The sequence below is a fragment of the Sarcophilus harrisii genome, chromosome 2 (assembly GCF_902635505.1).
Source record: "Sarcophilus harrisii chromosome 2, mSarHar1.11, whole genome shotgun sequence".
Taxonomy (NCBI): Eukaryota; Metazoa; Chordata; class Mammalia; order Dasyuromorphia; family Dasyuridae; genus Sarcophilus; species Sarcophilus harrisii.
The window spans coordinates 615,777,157-615,790,464 of NC_045427.1; the positions used below are offsets into that span (position 1 = coordinate 615,777,157).

General features: G+C 49.5%; 2 protein-coding genes across 3 annotated transcripts in view; one reads left to right on the forward strand and one right to left on the reverse strand.

Moving 5' to 3' along the window:
* The first annotated feature begins 1,282 nt into the window (after positions 1 to 1,282).
* On the forward strand, positions 1,283 to 6,379 carry PCBD1 (pterin-4 alpha-carbinolamine dehydratase 1). The gene is made up of 4 exons (XM_031956560.1): positions 1,283 to 1,692; positions 3,624 to 3,755; positions 4,660 to 4,740; positions 5,791 to 6,379. The coding sequence occupies exons 1-4, from the start codon at positions 1,690 to 1,692 to the stop codon at positions 5,887 to 5,889; spliced, it is 315 nt and encodes a 104-aa protein (XP_031812420.1). The 5' UTR covers positions 1,283 to 1,689; the 3' UTR covers positions 5,890 to 6,379.
* Positions 6,380 to 8,731: 2,352 nt separating this feature from the next.
* Positions 8,732 to 13,308, reverse strand: part of SGPL1 (sphingosine-1-phosphate lyase 1) — a 71,633-nt gene continuing 67,056 nt past the window's right edge. For both annotated transcript variants that reach the window (XM_031956557.1, XM_012547505.3), the window contains 3 exons: positions 13,000 to 13,146; positions 12,091 to 12,211; positions 8,732 to 11,115 (listed from right to left, as the gene is read on the reverse strand). In XM_031956557.1, coding sequence (XP_031812417.1) covers positions 10,978 to 11,115; positions 12,091 to 12,211; positions 13,000 to 13,146 — 406 coding nt within the window. In that variant the 3' untranslated portion in view covers positions 8,732 to 10,977. The remainder of the gene's footprint in view (positions 11,116 to 12,090; positions 12,212 to 12,999; positions 13,147 to 13,308) is intronic.

Sequence of the window (13,308 nt, forward strand, 5' to 3'; positions counted from 1 at the left end):
ACCCTGGGCAAGCCATTAGCTTTCTCAACTCTGCATGGGGATAATAATACCCCCCGGCTCCCAGGGTAGTTGTGAGAATCAAATGAGATAGTTTTTGAAAAGCACTTTGAATACTCTAAGGTACCATATAAATGCCACTTATGATTGTGACTCATCACCGTAAGGAGAAAGGTGATCATCCACTGATGAAAATGGGGCTCTTTCTTCTAAAAGGAATTGGAGAGAAGGTAGAACGTGATAGAATTCAAATCTTTGCAGGGGTATTGTGAGGAAGAGGGATCTTGGGTCCCCAGGGCAACCCCAAGAGCAACAGGGTGGGAAAGGACCTCAAGACCATTCCACATGATCATCCACTGAAGAAAATGGGGCTCTTTCTTCTGGAAGGAATTGGAGAGAAGGTAGAACATGATAGAATTCAAGTCTTTGCAGGGCTGTTGTGGGGAAGAGAGGTCTTGGGTCCCCAGGACAACCCCAAGAGCAACAGGGTAGGAAAGGAAAGAAGGCAATTAAGGGCTGACCAGGGAAAGAGAGCTGTCCATGGTGGATTACACCGCCTGAGAGGGAGCAGATGCTCCATCATCTCATTGAAGGTTTTCCACCAGGGGCTGAAGGACAGCCTATTGGGGATGTTACAATGGGGATTCCTTTGGGGTGTCTTGGGGTTCCAATCCCATTCAGTTGGGCCTGAGGAGGGAGATGACACTATACACACTCCCAACAGGCTTCGCTTCAGACGTGGGTCAATGGAGGAGAAATCCAAAATAGCAGATATTTGCAAAGCGGTCGCAGCTGACAGAACACGAGGCCCGGCTCACTGAATCCCCGCAGTCCTACAAGGAAATAGAAGGCGTCATGCTCATGGTTCACAGAGCTCTGGCACTTTGCTCCCAATGTCCCACGAGGAAGAGGAGGGAGCAGGATGAGCCTTTTCCACAGAGAAGAACTCGAAGCTCACAGGGTAAGTGACTCGTCCAGCCTCACACCGGCCTTCCGTACCTGGTTTGGGATTGCGAATCCAGGGAGGGGTGGAGTGACCCTCGCCAGGGGGGGCGGAGGGTGCCTGGTTTAAGTGGGAACGAGCCAGCCCCTTGCCGTGTGACTCTGGACAAGTTTCCAGGACGAGGCCCGAGCCGGGGGGCCCCTCCTGGCTCTGGGAAGGAGTGGGCCGCGAACGCAGGCCGCGTCTCTCCTAGCAGAGAGCCCTCCTCCGGTAATCATTAACCTGGAGAGGGCAGCGGCCGCGCCGGCTTCCACCGCTGCTCCCTTTTTCTTCCCTAGACTTAGGGAGAAGCTTTCCTGGAAGCTCGGAGCAGGAAAGGAGGGGCTCGGGGTGGGAGAGATCATTGTCCAGGGCTGGTTCTCAGGGAGAGCTGGGGAACGAGAGGCTTTTCCAGGGGGAGCACGTTAAAGCTGGCTCCCTGGTGAGGCTTGCAGTCCTCTCCCCACCCCCAGGGTCCGTCCCTCCCCTCCCGCCCCGGGGAGCTGGCCCTGGCCGGCTAGGACAGGAGAGGAGCCAGACCGCGGCCGGCGGGGGGTGGGTTTAAGCCCTTTGCCACTCCCCCTCCGAGCGGAGCAGTCCGGGAGCTCTGGTCTCGAGCTGGTGGAGACTCCCTCCCTCCCTCCCTCCCTCCCTCCCTCCCTCCTGTCTCTGCGAGGTCTTCGGGGGTCTCTCCCGCACCCACCGCTGACATGGTAAGGGTCCCGCGCTGGCGAGGGTCGGGGCGGCGGGGAGGGGGCTGCCCAAAGCCAGGCTTGGCCGAGCCACGGGGTTCACGTGCTCCCACCCAGCGCTGGGAGAGGAGGCAAACGGCCCCGTCCTTGGGTTAATCAACAGCTTGCTTCCTGCAGCCAGCTCCTGGGAAGGGGAAGAAGCGGGACAAGCAGGGCTGCGAAAGGGACCAAAAGCCCGCAGGAGACAGAGAGAAGCCCGGGGACCGAAGCCCCATTTCCTCCCTCGCGAGCCTGTCCGAGGGGGATGACGGCAGAGCCCGTCCCAGACCCTTCCCTGATCAGCAGCCGCGTCCCTGGGGTCGGGATGGCAGGCGGATCCATAGGGCAAGCTGACAACCCAGAATAAGGAAAAAGGCAGAGGTCCAGGATTCAAATCCCTTCTTCGACCTTGAATATCTCAGCTTCTCTCTGGGTCTCAGTTTCCTCATCTGTAAAATGGATTAAAAACGAGGTCCCTCCCTCTTGGAAATCTGTGATCCCAAAGGCTACATTTGGGGACGTGGACTCCAGAGGCATGAGTTTGAGAGAGGCGGGGTCAGTATCTCTAGACCCCTGGAGAAGGTGGGCAGCCACCGGTGCAGGAAGAGGCAACTGTGAGATGTTTGCCTGGGTGGGTTAGGGGTGAACCTGTCACTGGTGGGGAATGGTGTCTCCACACTGGGATCAGCCTTCCCCTCATCCCCGCCATGTTCCAGCTCAGAGCCAGATGAGTAATATGGGCAGGGGGGGAGACAGGAAGAAGTCCACGCCCGCAGAAGGGGCCAGCCTTGCAAACAGGCATTTGCACGCTCAGTTTGAGCCCAAGGATTTAATCAGAACTTATCTCTAAGGCTCCTTTCAATTCTAAACCTTTAAAATGGAAGAGAAGGGATGGGAGTAGACAAGGAGAGAGAGGGTAGGTCTGTGTATCTAATGGGGAGAATTGGGGAGGGGTCATTTTTCCTCCAGCCTCTCTCAGCCCAGAATGCTGGACAAGGTGAATCTCCCCATGATTCTCTGCAAATGTCGTCATTTCTAAATCCTTTGACCCGGAGGTCAGAAAGGTGTTTGTGTTGGGAGGCTACTGGATCTGGGCATCTGGTGGGGGTGAGCCAAGAGGTGGAGAGCCCCTCCTCCAGAGCCAGCCCTGAGCCCTGCCTCCCCACCCCCTCCAACCCTCATCCTCCAGCTGCCAAAGGACCAGACAGCAGATATTAAGGCTCTGCCTGATGTCTGGTTGCCAAGATACTCGTTCGGAGCTTATCAGCCAGTCTGAAAGGCCAGGGGTGATGGTTTCTAGAGCTGTGTTTACTCTGAATCTTTCCTCCCACCGTGGTGTTCCACCATCTCAGCAGCTGTCCAATAGGGAGAGGAGGAGGAGAGGGGAGAGAAGGATAATTCAATTCAGCCAACATTTACTGATCACCAGCAAGGCACTGTGGGGGATACAGACTGGCAGGGCACAGGCCCTGTTGTGGTGGAGAGGAAATGACTTCTCCTGTCTGTAAATCCTCCAAGGTCATCCCAAACCCTGCCTTCTGTGGTCATCACTGGTCCTCCTCTTCCTAAGGGCCCCCCAGGGTCATAGCACCCAAAGCTGGACTTCAGCTCAAATCCTCCTGATCCCTGGCCCTCTCCTGGGCCTCCTAAAGTGGTTCCTATTCCAAGTCCCTCTGTGAGTCTCAGTTCCATCTCTAAAACAGAGGGTGTGTGAGGGAGAGCTTGAACTGGATGATCTAAGATCTAAAGTCTCCTATGATGGAGACCCATCGGTGGGAGAGGGTGGGTGATCATGAATCAGACCCTCTCCTCACTTGATTGGGACCCATTTAGTCTACCTCCCCCCACTACAGATGGGGAAACTAAGGTCCAGAGAAATCAAATGGAAACACGGTACCCGTTTTTCCTCTCAGGCTGGAAAAGTACATAGACTGAGTGCTGAGGAGAGAGAACAGCTGCTGCCGAACCTGCGGGCCGTGGGCTGGAATGAGCTGGAGGGCCGAGATGCCATCTTCAAGCAGTTCCATTTCAAGGATTTCAACCGGGTATGGCTCCGGGGGCCTGGCCAGAGAGAGCATTCTGGGGTGATACCTGAATTCATTTTAAGGAGTGTTTATTCAGAAGCTGAGGAGCCCCCCTTCCTCGCATGGGAGGCCTTTTGGGGAGACCTTTGCTAATCCACTTGGATGAGGAAGTTGCTCCCCACATAAGACTGATGGGGAAAAAACAGGCTTAATTGCCTTGCTCCTACAGTGACTCAAAGGACACTGGGTAATCCAGCATCTAATAAGAAAAGCAGCTAGCATTTAAAGAGCCCTTTAAGATGTGCAAACACTTAGTTGATTCTCATGATAGCCTTGTGAGGTAGGTTCTATTATTATCCCCACTTAACAAATTAGAAAACTGAGGCAGTTTGAGCCAAAAGATTTAATGAGAACTTCAGAATTGAAAGAAACTTTACAAATAATTTAGCAAAGCCTTAAGATGAAAGGGGAGAAGGGATGAGGGTAGACAGGGAGAGAGTAGGTGGGTCTGTGTATCTAATTGGGAGAACTGGGGAAGGGAGAAGAAAGAGCTAACAGGTATGGGGGGAAACCGAAGCAGGCAGAGGTTGTGACTCACCCAGAGTCACTTAGCTCATAAATGTCTGAAACTGATTCCAATTCACCTTCCTGACTCCAACCACCCAGTTGGCGGTCACTGAGGGACAACCTAGGCTATTCATTACTCTCTCCCAGTTTTCCATGTGTTTACCACAGTTGATGATGTTTCCTCTTCACTAGACAAGAGGAAAGCTAAGGTGTTAAAGCCAAGTTTTAGAGCCAAAGGCGCCTTAGAGCTGGGTTACCCAGACCATCTCCTGCCTTGAGGAGGTAACCCTTACCTGCCCAGCTCTCTGCTCCTCCCCATGCCCTGGCCACAAGACTAGCTTCTTCCTCCCTCCCCCAGGCCTTTGGGTTCATGACAAGAGTCGCGCTGCAGGCTGAAAAACTGGACCACCACCCGGAATGGTTCAACGTGTACAACAAGGTGAGCTGGGGTGCCCCCCCGCCAGCCCCCAAAGCCTGGATGGCCTCCCTAGCCCTTAGAGCTTTCCTTCCCCCGTGGCTCTCCCTGCTTCACCAGCTACTTCACTCAAAATTTGGGTCTCTGCTTTTATATTGCTTCCTGTGCTTATCTTCCTAACTAGCCTGAACTTTGAGAAAGAAGAGCTGTCTTTTAAAAACTGATTTCAGATAGCTCCATTCTGGGCGCATAGTAGGTGCTCAAGTTTTTTTTAATCTGGACCCAATTTCATAGGCTTATAGGATACTCCAGGTGTGAAAATGCCTTCCACTAATACAGCTCAACATTTATCATCTTAGAGCTGCCCAGGGATATCGAGAGGTAGCTCACTAGCCTATAAATTATTCTTGTACTTCCAGCATCCAGCACAGTACCTGGCACATAGTAGGTGTTTAACGCTTTTTGACTCAAACCCAGGCCTTGACTCCAAAGCTAGTATTTCCCTCAATACTGACTGGTTGACAAAATGAGACCGCCAAATTAGGAAGCCGTAGAAATGGCATTCAGCCCAACTGCAGGTCTTCCTAAGAGGCTTCGATGGAGTACATACAATGCGGAGATTTTTTTCAGTTCTGATCTTTTTCTCCCCCAGCCCCTCGACTTCTCCAATTTATTTGCATCCACTCCTTGTTTCCTGTAGACAATTGGCAGCCACGTTGGGGTTGGATGGATCTCTGTCCAGCAGCTGCCTGTGGGGTAGCACAGAGTGACTGACACTTAAGGAGCCCCTGCTGCCATCATCATAGTGGAAATAGTTAAAACGGTCCGCGTGATGTTCATTCAGAATCAGAGCAAAGATGACAAAAGATTTGTTCCTTTTTTTTAAACAAGTTAAAAGCAGGTGACTCAAGCAAACCGGTCCCAAAGGGGCGGGCGGGCAGGCAGGCGGGTGGGCTATCACCTTTTATACTGAGTTTGCTTGGAGCCCAAGGAATGCTGCGTGCAGACAGGTAGGACCTGCAGTAACTCGGACTTAAAACAAGTCAGTCTCCAGCCTCTGGCTTTGTTTTTCAGGTCCACATCACCCTGAGTACCCACGAGTGTGCCGGCCTGTCGGAAAGGGACATTGACCTGGCCAGTTTCATTGAACAGGTGGCCCTGTCTCTGGCTTAAAGCGTCTCCTCGCCGTCCCTTCCACTCGCTGCTCGGGGAAGATAGGGGTTGGGGGAGGGAGGGATGACACAGGAAACTCTATACAGTGAATGGATCAGACTCGGTGGTTGTAGGAGGGTAGGTGGGAATGGACACAGGGAGGGGCAGTGTGTGGACCATGAAATGTTCCCGTTTTCAGCACTAGACCCTGTCATTTTTGCCCGTTCCCTCGCCTCCTGCGGGTTTTGTGCAGAAATTGTGCCAAATTTCTGGCATCTAGAGAGTTGGGCTGAGAGACAGCCAAGATTTCTTCCCTTCTCATATCCTGTGAGTCCAAGAGTGAAGTGATGATTTCTTCCTGCTGGTCTGTTTAACATTTCACCATAATTTACTGAAATATAACTAGGAGGCTGCTAACAATGTCCCATCCACTGAAACATGGAGAAACAAAAACACAATTGTAATGAACAAATGTGACCTCAAACCCCAAATAAAGCTACCTGTAAATGGACTTGCCGTTTCTCTCTCTGGAGGTAAGGTCGATGCTTGGTTTTATATAACCTCCTCCAAGAGTCTCTTCCAGTCCATATTCTCATCAGTGGAAGCAGAAACAGTCTGAAAGCCATCAGTCTGGAGGCAGGGCCTTGGAGAAGAGCTTGATGAATCCCTCTATCAGTATCAACTGCTACAGGTGCTATTCTTCCCAAGCTATCCTGGGATCTTTGGCTCTGTGGCGAGTGTCACTCAGACATCTTCCCCAGGCGCAATGGCTCCCTATGCCCAGTCCTCAGCTCCAATCAGCCCACTCTAACTTGCCCTATGCCAGGCAGATGGGGAGACGGGGGTTCAGCCAGGCTGTGAGGACTCGGAGTCCTGACTTAGAATCCCTCCTCTCCACCATCTCGGGAATCTGAGAGTTCATTTTCCATGGCCAAGCTTCAGATTGCTCATCTGTAAAGAGAGGTGGCTGTGCTAGCCGAGGATTGGGGTCTTCAAATTTCTGGGGCCCTGTACATGGCTCCTCTAAAGCAAAGTTTCTTATTCTGTGGCTCAGGACCCCATGTGAGACCCCAAAACAAAGTGAGGGTCACAAAGTTATGATTCATTATTAACAAATTTTGATTTGTATACCTATTTTATATACCTATACACCCAAGACTGCATAAAATGTCTCAGGCAAGAAGGGGTTGCAAGTGGAAAAAGTTTAAGAAGCTCTGGCCTAAAAGACTGACTCTCAGATGGCTCAGTTTACCTAGAGATGATGTAGTAGGATCACAAAATTATGATTCATTATTAACAACTTTTAATTTGTATACCTATTTTATATACCTATATAGCCAGGATTGCATAAAATGTCTCAGGCAAGAAGGGGTTGCAAGTTTAAGAAGCTCTGGTCTAAAGGACTGGCTCTCAGGCCCCTCAGTTTACCTAGAGATGATGTCGTGGGAAAGTGGACGGGAGCCAGGGAGAAAAGAGCAATTAACTGAGGCGGGCGGAGTCATTTTTTTCCACCTGAGCAGCCAGTTACATCCACGCCCAGTGCCAGTGCCCTTTCTCTGGAGAACACTTTCCATGCCCCACTCCCCGAACACTAACTAGCCTTTTCCAAAGTCTGGCTCACAAATCCAAGCACCCTGAAGGGGCTTCCCCCTCCAGAGCCCAAGGAGAGATAGCCCAAGAGGAGGAGGAAAGGGAGCTGCTAGGCTCTGCCCCCATAGTTTCTGGCCTGCCCAGGGCAGCTAGCCCTGACGCTGACCAGCTGTGTGACTCTGGGCAAGTCACTTAACCCTGTAAATGAGCTGGAGAAGGGCCCGGCAACCGGCTCTAATATCTGCGCCAAGAAAACTCCAAACGGGGTCACCAAGAGCTGGACAGGACTGAAATAACTGAACAGCAACAATTCCCTGGTGGGGAGCAAGGGGAAGGAGAGCTTCAGAAGTCACGCGGTGCTTCCTGATGTCTCTGCAGATTGTGCCCGCCTTCCCACAGCCATGGCCCGCTGAGGGTCATTTCCTGACTACACAGCGGACTGAGTCACACCTGCTTCACCACTGTCCCTCCTAAACCTCCCTGGAAGTCCAGCTTATGGGCGAGGGCAGGGGGAAATGCCCAGCGAGCAGGCCCTCTGGACGGATGCGACCTTAAAACAGTTCTATTCTAGAAAGGCAACTGCTGAGAGACAACAGGACTTGGAAACAAAGAGGCTTACCCTAGAATTAATCAATAGGAATCACAGGCTTGGAGAGGAGACTAGATGGGGGAAGGGAGAGAGGAAGTGTTTAATCACTGTGGAATTTCAAGATAAGGAGGCAGAGAAGTATTCAAATCAAGGTGAGGGCATGGAAAGTTAGGTTGCTTAGAGAAGTTAGGACTGGCTGATTAAGGAGGCCAAAAGGCGCCTGCTAAAGCTCTTTCTCCCTCTATCCTACTCCCCGAAGTGATCTCATCAGCTCCCATGGGTCCAATCACCACCTCTAGGCTGAGGATTCTCAGATTTTATTTATCCAGCCCTAAATTGCCTTTCAGTTATCTCAAACTGGATTGCAGTAGACCTCAAACTCAACTTAGTCTCTCTCCCATCCACCCCCAAACCCTCTCCAAATTTCTAAAGTCCCTTTTATTAAGTCTCCCCACCCACCATGGCCAGTCTTGTCGATTTTACCTTCACAACATCTCCTACATCTGCTTCTTCCCTCCTGACTGGCCCCTCTCTAGTACAAGCCCTCCTTGATTCCTCCCTTCCCTGTGTTCTGAGAGAAGGCCACCCCCCTCCCCTGCAGCCCACCTGTGGGTCCCACCTCCCAACCTGGATTCTCCTGATCCCTGTGTCGAGGGCGCAAAGGACTCCAGTGTTCCACAGAGATGAAGGTTTTAGGAGTTTAATTGTTTTACAGGTTACTGCTGCAGCTTGGTAGAAAGATCGGAGGGCAGATGGGGAGGGAACAGGGGACAGTACCGTCAATTTTCCAATTATTGAGGCTGAAAACAGTATTAAGAGTGAGTTGATAGTACAGTTCTTTACCAGCAAGAGAAAAAAGAAATGAACCATGGACAGAGCCACTGTCCTGGGCCACTGTCCTGGGCCACTGACCGGCTCACACACACCATCACAATACAGTTACACCTAAGTAGGAAGAGAGAAGGAAGGAGACCTGGAATGAAGGCTAAGTCAGGACTGACGACCTTGTGGCCCTCAGTCTCTCGGAGAAGAGTCATGAGGGAAGAAGAGCCTGGGGGCTTGCTCTGCAGAGACCCCCAAAGCTCTGTGCCCCCCCTCCCTGCAGCCCCTGGCAGGGCAGGATGCCTGCTGCCCAGTTCCAGGGCGCCACAGCCCCCGTAGCACTTGAGACGCAAGTACAGTGCCTGTCTTTTCCAGACTCCTGGCTCCGTCACAAAGCGGGGCCGTGCATCAAGTAATTAAATGGGTTAGAGAAATGGTTGATAAAGAAAACGAAGGGTGAGATTCTCAGCTCCAAGGGACTTTTTCCCCTTCCCAAATCCCTTGGGGCAAAATGTATAGTAAACAGGGCAAAACCAATCACAAGAGCCAGAAGTGCCATCCCACCACATAATTAAGGGCACCTGGCAATCCCGCCACTCTGTACCTTAAATAAGCAAGACAAAATAGGACTCCACTTCCTCACCGGCAGTGTGGAACTACAAATTCACAGCATTGCAAGGTCACAGGATCTGCCAAGTCTGTGCCAGTGGACAAGCTGGACCTTCCCAGGACCCCGGAGGAGGGGATGGCCCACAGGAAAATGTTGCAACAATTCCCACACCAGCGTCAGTAGATGCATTTCACCGAGGGCCTGGGGTCTGGAGGAGCTGCTTGCTTATGGCAGAGAAAGGCACGCTACTAAGAAATCAGGAAGTGGGATGGCTCGAGCAGAGCAGGGCACTAGAGCGCGGGGGTGGGCGCAGGAACTGTGCGGGCACCCCACACCACCTGAGATACCGACCTACCAAGAATTGCAGGGACCAGGATGTTGCCCTGAGCCGCTTTAAGTACCATGGGGAGTTAAGCAAGGTTTAGGGCATTAACTAGGCCTGCAGTGGGGATCCCACTTCCTCCTCAAAAACAGCCAGAATAAGTCAAGGCAAATTGGTGAATGCCTTTAAAATGTGCCTTCAAGTAGCCAGGATTACAACTCATTTACCAGTTTTATGCTACAGAATGGCTTGGAAAAAAAGATAAAGGTAGACACAGAGAACACATTTCAGTGCTTTTTTTAACCCCCAAACTGGATCTCCATCCCACTCCAATATGGTAGAGTCTAGCTTCAGATTGCAGCAAGGTCTCAAGACCTTCTTCAGTTCAGGGAAGAAACTCCATAGTACCTTGGTAAGCCTTTTCTTTATCCAATCTAAGGAGGACCCCAACCCATCACAGTAAATGAGTAGCAGTCCCAAGGATGGAGCAAAACACAGACTCAAAGGGGGATTTCTGATGCAGAAGCGGTTAAGTCCAGTTCAATCTTCCCTTTGGTGGGACGGCAAGACCGAGCCGAGCCACTCTCTGTTGAAAGAAACGGACTGATCCAACCTGACCGCACTAGAACAATGGATGGCTCGCCCAATGGCCTTCTAGGAAATAAAAAGCAATCAGTCACGATCATCACAAGTGGGTCCAGTTGCCTGCTCCTGGGGCTTGTTGAAATAGAAGCCCAAATCAGTTCAGAGGAAGGAGGGTGAAGGTTCCTACTTAAGACAAAGAAAGAGAAAAGTGGCGGCTGCTGGGAGGGAAGGCCAAGAAGCTGGCCTCCTGCTCCACAGCCACCCTCGCTTCCCTAAGGAACCAGGAGAGGTCGGAATAGCCATACAATGATTACAGGAAAGGGAGAGAACTAATAAAAAGCTGGGGGCGGGGGGGGGGGGGGGAAGAATTAAAACAGGGACACGATCATTACAAGAAGAAAGCCTTCAGTTATCTTCAAATTAAAAGCAACGCTGGGGCTTCAAGAAAAGTAAAGGAATGAATCCCTCAAACGCAGACATTTTGACGTTGCTCTTGAAGTGGAATGTGAATAACCACCACAGCTCAGAGTGGCCGGCTTCCTCTGGAGATCAGTCCAGGACCACAGCTGGAAGGTGTCCCCGGACACAGGATCAGTGGGGTTTGGGAGAACCATTTTTTTGACTGCCCTGATGGGCATCTGTGGTGTAAAGACTGTCCAAGAAAGCCTCTGTCAGTTCTGCTACCATCTTCCTGTCAGGGACAGTCTGGGACATCCCGTAAATGGCACCCTGGAAAGTCAAACAAGAATGGACATTACTGTTGCTGCAAAGAAAAGGAAAAAGCTCTGGAAATGATTAACAGGATGCTCTAAAGAAGAAAATAAAAAATCCTGAAAAATCCTCCATGATCAAAGTGAAATGTACTGCAGCGATAGCAATGTTCTGGGATGACCAGCTGTGTACGATTCTCTGCTATTCTCAGCAGAATAATGATCCATGACTACTCTGAAGGACTTATGGTGAAAAATCATCCATTTCCAGAGAAGGAACTGATTGTGTCTGAATACAGATTGAAGCATTCTCCCTTTCTCTCTCTCTTTCTTTTAACTTAGTTTTTCTTGAGGGTTTTTATTTCATTAGGGGTGGGAAATCTATGTTTTCACTTGACTTTTATGGAAATGTTTTGCATGACTTCACAAGTGATTTCTTAATTGTGGGTGGGGATAAGGGAGAGAATCTAGAACTCAAAAATCTTAAAAACAAATGCAAAAATAATGTTTTGAATGTAACTGGAGAAAATATTAAATAAATATAATATGCAAAAAAATCTAATTGGAAAACATTTAACAAAATAAATAAAAATACAAAAAAAGAAAAGAAAAGAAAAGGAAGCTGCAATCAACAGTTCTGAATTAAATCCTAATTCACCATTGCCGTCTCCTATTTCCCCGCCAGCCCCAGGAATTTTCCTCTCTTAATTTAAGCCTTTCCACAATTCCCTAGAAAGAAACAGAAAAACTTTCACAAAGAACATTTGAGCTGTTCCTTTTCCCACTTCAAAGAAACATTTCAAAAGACATAGGTCTGTATTCTAGTTCTGGGACTTATTGTCCATGTGACCAAAACCAAAGTCATTTTTTGGAGTAAGTTTCCAAATGAGGCTGTTGAGGATGAGGTTGCAAGACTCTCTCTTCTCTAAATCCTATGATCGCATGTCACCCATGGCCTACTACCTCCTCCAAAATGGAGAAAAACGGCTCCTACCATGCCCGTTGTCCTGGCTTTCGGATTCTTCATGATCTGAGTGACGGACTCCCGGATGTCCTTCAGAAACAACATGGAGACCTTAGGACGCGTGTGAAGCAGAGTGAGGCAGATGTGGATACTGAGGGGGAAGAAAACAAGAGAAAGAGAATTATTAAGCAATCCACTCGTCTCTTCTGCATTCTTTCCTGAAGTAAGGTTATGGGATCAGCCAGGTTATTCATGTCACTGGTCTCCTAAGTATTAGTGTATAAGTCAACACTATGACTCCCAGGTAGGGCCAAGAAGTATCTAGGATGAGGAGAAAAAAGTCACTCCCAAAATGCTTTGTTGCCTTTATTCCAGATTAATTTGGGTTCTGAAACCACCAGGAGCCATGCCATCTTTATTTGTGAACAAACTGAGAGACATTCCAAAGAAGCAGGAATTAGTCACAAACTTTAAAATATGGCTATAAATTTGCACCGCAATTCGCTCTGAAAGAGCCCAAGTTTCTTTAAGTTGAGGAGATCCAGACCTTCCAAGGTAGTTTGGGGGTGAGCAAAAACAAACAAACAAACAAAAAACAAAACAAAACAAACAAAAAAAAAAAAACCAGACTCAGATATCTGATTATGAACTTCAATGTGAACAATTAAAATCTCTACTGTGAGCAAATTATAATCTCTCAAAACCTCAGTTCCTCATCTGTTCAAAAAAAAAAAAAAAAAAAAAAAAAAAAGGAATAGACTAGATTATCTCCCAGGATTCTCAGAGAGCGAGTTGACCATTACATTCTCCCATCCAGCCAATATGGACATTAGAAGATCCTAGAAATGCCTGAGGCTTTGGCTCTCCTGGCCCATAGCCAAACTCCCATGACTTCCCTGGGCAATCCTGGAGAGAACCCCTCACCAGCAGCAGACTTACCTTGATGGGAATTGCAAAATATTCAAGTTCCAACCCTTGGCTGTCATGAGATTAGAGAGTCGAAAAATGTCAAAGTCGTGAGAGCCTAAGGCAATGACTGACACCTGAGGGTTCCCAAAAACAAAGATGCCTTTGATTTTTTCTAACCTTCAGAAAAGAAAAACAAAAAGAAAGATCTTTAGTCACACATGGGCCTTTTAGCATCCACTTTAAGCAATATCCTGCACACTGAAAGCACTCAATAAAAACTTAGGGCTTCCAGGGCCCATGGGGAATGAAAGCTTCCAGGACGCCCGCAGGAGGAGGGGC